The sequence below is a fragment of the Crocodylus porosus genome, unplaced genomic scaffold (genome assembly GCF_001723895.1).
Source record: "Crocodylus porosus isolate Cpor-Errol unplaced genomic scaffold, CroPor_comp1, whole genome shotgun sequence".
In the NCBI taxonomy this organism is placed as follows: Eukaryota; Metazoa; Chordata; order Crocodylia; family Crocodylidae; genus Crocodylus; species Crocodylus porosus.
In genome coordinates this window covers 1,801,529-1,808,250 of record NW_017728948.1, presented here as the reverse complement: position 1 = coordinate 1,808,250, position 6,722 = coordinate 1,801,529, and the positions used below count along the sequence as shown (strand labels likewise).

Here is a 6,722-nt window from a genome sequence, read left to right as displayed (position 1 = left end):
GACTTTCCTGTTTTCATGACAGGAACTGACCAACAAAGCGGCCAAATGAAAAGTCACGGCAACTCTGAGGGGCAACATCTAACTGGCTGAACTCGAATCTAGCCAGGACTTCACTGAAAACAAAAGGTCGCAGGATCTTAAATGATCACAAGCCACCAGGAACTGGGGGTTTCCAGCTGACAAAGATGCGGGGGCTCTATTAGCTTTTATACTCTATTCATGCTAAGCACCAATATCAAGGTTTTTATCTCCAAATCCCGTTAAGTGCCTGACAAATCAAGCACTTCGAAAGGAGCAAATCAAACTCTCAGCAAGTTTGCTCAGCAGCTTTAGAAGAGTGACCCTATGGCAGTAATCAAAGAGAGAAGAGACTCACCATGAAGACACCTGCAGCAGAGCTCTATCAGGTCTGCAAACAAAACAGTCAGCAGTGACTACCAGGGCTCCAGCTAAATCCCTTCTGCTTTGCAAGCCCAGGCTATTCAGTGCTATCAGCTCTCCTGGCAGTGCTCATGTTCAGAGGAGTAGGGAGGGGAATGACCCACCTGCGCATGCTTGGCTCTCAGCTTGTTGAGGATGTTGGTGGCATCAAAGCCGGCATTGTCGCAGAGCTGCCGGGGAATGATCTCGAGGGCTTTTGCATATGCGCCAATCAGCAGCTGCTGCTTGCCGGGAGTGGTCCTGGAGTAGTCCCGCAGGTACTTAGAAAGCTCCATCTCGATAGCCCCTCCACCAGCCACTACAGAGTCGTTCTGCAACAGAGTAGGAGCAGAGGGACTGGGTCACTGCACGGACCTTCTTCTGAGGACAGGCGGCATCTTACATCTGAGTTAATAAAAAGCCAAAAGCTCTCATCTGCCTCAGAGGAGCTACACCTTCACCACGCCTCTCTATTCACAGTTTTAATGAGTCAGAAAAATCTAGGTGTGTCTTAAATTCCAGGATGACTTATGTTTGAAGAAATATGGTAGCCAGCAAATGGAGAAGACCAGGACACCAAAGCATCGCCTATTAGCTTGATGGTATCTCAGTGGCGGGGTGTCCACCTTACACAGGCACTGGTACCAGCTCAGCTTTGCTGGTAATTTCATTAAGCCAGTGCATAATAGGCCTGGAGACTCGAGTACCCTCTGATAAGGGCTCCTCCAGCTAAGGATGACGTATGCTGAAAAGGAGCCTATGCCGCCCCGTGACACCTGGAAGGGGAGGTGGGTGACCAGCCAAAACGCAGCCTGCCTGGCAGGGAGTCATTTCCTCACTCAGAGAGCAGCTCCAAAGAGCCACTGCTCGGGTGCCGATTTCCACTGCCACTTGCTTCCGGAACAAACTGCCCATTTCTTCTAGGAGCAAATGGTTCCTGCTGTGCCTGAGGCCATGACCTATTGCAGAGCTCCTTGCAGCACACATGCAGTTAGCACATTTTGCGTGACCCAGAAATGCCCCCGAGGTGCTGGACATGCTCCTCCCGCATGACAAGTAACACAGAAGAAGATAACATGGACGTCTGCACTTCTGGCTCTCCCAGGACCCAGAGCTGTAGATCCTATTAAGCTGGTTAAATGCTACATTTCCCATGAGGAGGAATTTGAAGTGAAAGGGACCTCCGCCTTGCAGAAGTTCACAGAATCCCAGGGCTGGAAGGGACCTTGAGGATTAAGCCCCCTTCACACGTTCAGGGATCGTGTGGCCTGCACCACTCCAAAAGCGTGTCCAGGTGCATCTGCTTGAAAAACTCCAATGAACGAGATTCGAAGGTTTCCCTGGGCAGCTCGCTCTACCAGCTTACAGTCAGGAAGTTCTGCTTGATGTGCAATCAAGGGGAAATGGGGGAAAAAAAGGCACAAGGATAGGTAATAGCAAAGCTGCCCAGTGCCTCAAAGGGACCCTGTGAAGGCACCAAAGGAATGAACCTAATGGAATGGAAGAGCCACACAGCACCCTGACAGACTGCACCCTCCTCTCCTGCTGTCAGGATGACCAGCGGGTTGAATGGACACATGCTCAGCAAGGTCAGAGAGAGCAAGTCCACCCAACAGCCACACTGGATGGCAGGCTGAAGAGCTGAATAGCAGTTAACTGTAAAGGGGCTGTGTTATTTTAGTTAATTTGAGTGCTGCCCCTTTAGTGGCCTTCCCTTCACTGTGCTCTGAGACCTACAGTGAGGCTGGTCTAGTGACAAGATCATGCCCTGCTCCCTTCAATCAAGAGCTCAGACACTTGACAAATATGAAGGGTTGGGACAGCCTTACCTTGATGGCCCTCCTGACAATCATGATGGCATCATGCAGGGACCGCTCCGTCTCCTCCATGAACTGCTCGGCACCTCCACGCAGGAGTATGGTGCATGTCTTGGCCTTGGGGCAGCCTCTGAAGAAGTTGTACCTGCCAAGGGCAGAGCACAGGGTTAGAGCAGCCAGGGGACATCCACCCAGACAGCTTTTGAAGGATGAGAACAAGACAGATCACTCCTGGTACAGCAACCCCCAGCAGATCTGAAGCCCAAGAGGGCAGAACCAGGCAAGGCCACAAATGGGAAGCAAGTTCTCCTAGGAAAACCCAGGGACCTTCTGTAACTTGCACCCTGTCCCACCCAACTATAAGGAGAACTAAGGTACTGAGAGCTGAGCCTAATAGGAGACCTCTCAGGGTGAGCTACAGGAGCCAATGGACCACTGTACCACAGCACCTAACTCCACTTGCACTCACTATGAAACGTTGGAGGAGCTGACACAGTCACGCCCAAAAGGGGCTGCCTTTGTGCAGGGGGAAGAAGAGATGTCTAGATGTCATTTGCATATCACCATAGGATGTTTTGGGATGAAAGTTGCTACACAAGCACTTAACACTATATGGATCCTATTATTTCAAGGTTCAGCCACCAGGCCACACAAGCAGCGAGATCCCTTTGCCTTGTTTCCATCTGAAGCCGGCTGTCAAACACATTCAAGGAAACTCAAACATTTCAGCAGCTCAGTCCTAACACTTCAGCAGGCAACATCCCAAGGATCCCTTTAAGTACAACAGCACAAGGAACAGGTCATGGCTGAGATGTGCTTACCTCTCCCCTCCGATCTGAACCTCCTCAAAGAGTTCGCACTGGCCCAGCACGTCGTCTGTTAAGGCATTAACGCTGGTCTGAATAGAACCGCCGCAGGCCTGCAGTGTGCAGGAGAGAGGGTGTTGCTTTACGGAAACAGCTGACAAACCAGACCCATGCACGCAGTAAGGTAGCACTCTCCATGACCACCTAGCCACAAAGCCTCCGACCTGGCTGGTGGCAGGAAGCAATATGCTAGAGCATCCCACACCAGGGCATGAGGGCATTCTCCTCCCATCTTGAGGCTAGGGCATACCAAGGGCATCAAAAGACTTTCAAGGCAAAGCAGCCTGAAGAGGTGCTAACTGTGCTGCTGTGGCAGCAATACACAAGTCCTACCACAAGTCAGGGAGTGCCAGGGGCTGTAGCTCTGATGCCCACTTGAGGAGACAGTGAAAGATAGCCATCAAGAAAGAGAACACCACCCCCACACCCACCCACCAGTGTAGAACAAGCCCTAGGAGCACACTGCTATAGTTAAGAGCAGGACAGGTGTCGGCACCAGTGGGGATGCAATTATACTGGTATAAATTCCTGTGTGAGAAGGGGGTTATGTTCACTGGTATATGGCAGCTTTACCTGTGCCAGCTGGTCAGCTGACAGGACACCCAAGACTGGGAAGTGGACTGGGACCAACAGGTCACATTACAAAGACCCCATGAGCACGGCATAACAGTACTCGAGAAGTCAGTTAAACATCTTCCTCACTAACCAGTGGATTCATTTCTCTACCTGCATCTCAGCTACTACTCTGGGGTCAAGCTGCTTGCCTCCCACTGACCTTCACTGGGGCTTGGGCACCTAACTCCAGCTGAACCCCTTGAAAATCATGATCTTGCTGATTTGCTCAAAACACCAACTGTGTAAGAGCACAGCCAACTGCAGGGCACAGGAGCTCTGCTCTAAGTACTATGCCTTGCTCAGTCTGGCTTCCCATAATCCCTTCTCCACTTGAGCAAAGAATCAATTAATTTAAAGGCAACTTTAAATTCATCTTGGTACCCAGTGCTCCCCATGTTTGGTCACTCTAGGCAGTGGGAGGGACCTGGCCAACCCACAGGCACCAGGAAGACTTAATCACCAGCCTAAATCTTCTACTCAAACGTTACCATCATCGTCCTTTTGAGATCTTCCTCCGGGACCCGGCCCGCACAAAACATGTCCCTGTCAGCAAAGTACTGCGTGGCAACATCGCCAATGGGCAGCTTGGATAGGACCACCTTGGCTCCTGACTTGTGGATTTTGTCTAGCTTGTCATACAAAATGTTCCACTCGGCATCCACGATCGCCTGGTAATCCTAGAAAGGGAGCAGGGGAGATTAGAGAAGGGTTTTCAGGGTGGTTTCATTACAAAGCAGCGCCAGTGCCATCCCCCCCGTCACCTGTGCAGGGAGATCTCATTTGAATCAAAGGCAGCAGCAGTACTGCTTTAGAGACTGGGCAAAGCAATTTTAGGTTGCTCATTTTATAATGAGAAATGGAGTCCATTTAAAAAGCCTTAAAGAACCACAGCTCAATAGGTCAAGGACCGGGCTGAGTGGGCAGGAAGAGAGTCACAGCTCAGCACAACTTGGAAACAGGTCAGTAACACAGTACCAATGGCTATGGGGTGTTTCAACAAAGACGATGAGACTGTTACCCAGGCAGTACTGGCAGTAGACAGTCACTACAAGAGAAAAAAAAAAAAAAAAAAAATGCACTGCTTCAGGGCTGTCCAACTGACAGTGCGTGGGCCAGTTGGCCCGTGGGCCAAGGGGTACCACCCAGTCACTGTTGCCTGCATCATTCCTACTGCTGTTCCCACTGGCATATCTGGGCTCCCCATCCTTCCTCCAGCTTCCACTTCCTACGTCTGCTCTTGGGTACAAAGCAGTATGGCCCAAGGAGTCCAGAGCCTGAAGCCCCTGGGCACTTGCAAGCGGAACAGTCCTGTACTACCTGGCCTTATCTGGTGCTTTCCCACAGGGCTCAGGCTTTGTGAACCAGACATACAGGGGGCGAGGGGGAATACTCTAGCCACTGATGCAAGCCACTGCTAGACAAAACTTTAAACAATAAAGGGACCTATTCATTGAAACTAGGTAGAGATTTAAGGGAAACAGGGCAATTTCTCAGGCTAAAACATGCCCAAGAAGCCAGCATTACACTCCTGTTCATGTACAAAGCTCCAAGGGATTTAAGTAACAGCACTGCTGTCAGAGCCAAATGTTAGGAACTCCTTTCTGAGAATTTTTAATTGATCCCTAGCATTCTAGCTGAAGAGTTTTGCCTTGAGCTTGTTCCAGGCAGTGGGGATTGCAAGCTTGCCCTGTTTTAAAGAGGTGTTTATCAAGTCCTGGACACTCTGTGGCTCAAAGCACTGGCTGTTTTTACATTGCCATGGCACAATCCAGGGATTTCTCGTGTGCATGAGGAAATCGCACTGCTCGGTGCAGCATTTCCCTGCATCACTGTTCTGGTCAAGGGAACCCATGCAGTGGGCTGGAGAAACACACAGCAGTAACTTTATGACACCTAAAGAGCCCTGCTGTACATCAGAGGCATGGGTTTGGTCTGGCCGTGGCCCCCTTCATGCTCTCACCTCCACAGTGTTGACTCGGACTTCGGCATTGTCTTTCTCAGCTTTGAGTTCAAGTTCTATGTTCAGCAAAGCAATCTTGGGCAACTCATACTTCTTTGGCTGCATCTCAAACCCAGCGTAAGAGAACGTCTTCTTAAAGGCAACTCCAGCCACCAGCTGGGACTCCTGAAAGAAGGAAGGCTCAGGTTAGGGTTGGCCACACACAGCTCCTCTGGCAGGGTTAATGAGCTGCAGTCCAGGAGTCTCCCTTTATGCAACGAAGGGCCATTTACACAATGCCAGCCAGTTCTTTTGATTAGCCTCTCCCTGGAGAACACAAGCAACAAACACTTATTTCCTCTGCTCTGATCCCTCCCAGCACTAAAGACACCACAGCGCAAGGTATTATACAGCATCTGAAGATCAAGAGACAGAGCTCTCCAGTCCCGCCAATGTCTTTTCCATTCATACCCTTTGATCGTCATAGGCGATTTGGATGATTGGGGGGGAATGGAACCTGTTTAAATTCACTGATGATACCAAAATCTGGGGTGGGGTGAGGTGAGCATGCTAGTAGGGAAGGAAAGACTGCAGCAAGACCTGGATAGGTTACAGGAGTGGGCTAACATAAACAGGATGCGTTTCAATAGTGATAAGTGCAGGGTGCTTCACTTGGGCAGTAGAAACCAGCAGCACACTTATAAGATGGGAAACTCCCTTCTTGAACACAGAGGCAGAAAGGGATCTTCGGGTCATTATTGGACTCCTATGGGCCGACAATGCGAGGTCACAGTTGGCAGGGCTAACCACACCTTGTCGTGCATCCACAGGTGCATCTCAAGCAGGGCCAAGGAGGTGATCCTCCCCTTCTATGCGACACTGGCCAGGCCACAGCTGGAGTACTGCGTCCAGTTCTGCGCGCCCCATTTCAGGAGGGATGTGGACAACATTGAAAGGATCCAGAGGAGGCCACCCGCATGATCCGGGGACAACAGGGCAGACCCTACATTGAAAGACTGCGGGACCTGAACCTGTTCAGCCTTCACAAGAGAAGGCTGAGGGGGG

General features: G+C 50.7%; 1 protein-coding gene across 1 annotated transcript in view; it reads right to left on the bottom strand.

The window, feature by feature from the left end:
• CCT7 (chaperonin containing TCP1 subunit 7) overlaps positions 1-6,722 on the bottom strand; it is a 20,670-nt gene that overhangs the window by 3,459 nt on the left and 10,489 nt on the right. Inside the window, exons 7-11 of the mRNA XM_019552556.1 lie at positions 5,679-5,843; positions 4,207-4,395; positions 3,059-3,156; positions 2,250-2,382; positions 546-752 (exon numbers count right to left, since the gene is read on the bottom strand). Coding sequence (XP_019408101.1) covers positions 546-752; positions 2,250-2,382; positions 3,059-3,156; positions 4,207-4,395; positions 5,679-5,843 — 792 coding nt within the window. The remainder of the gene's footprint in view (positions 1-545; positions 753-2,249; positions 2,383-3,058; positions 3,157-4,206; positions 4,396-5,678; positions 5,844-6,722) is intronic.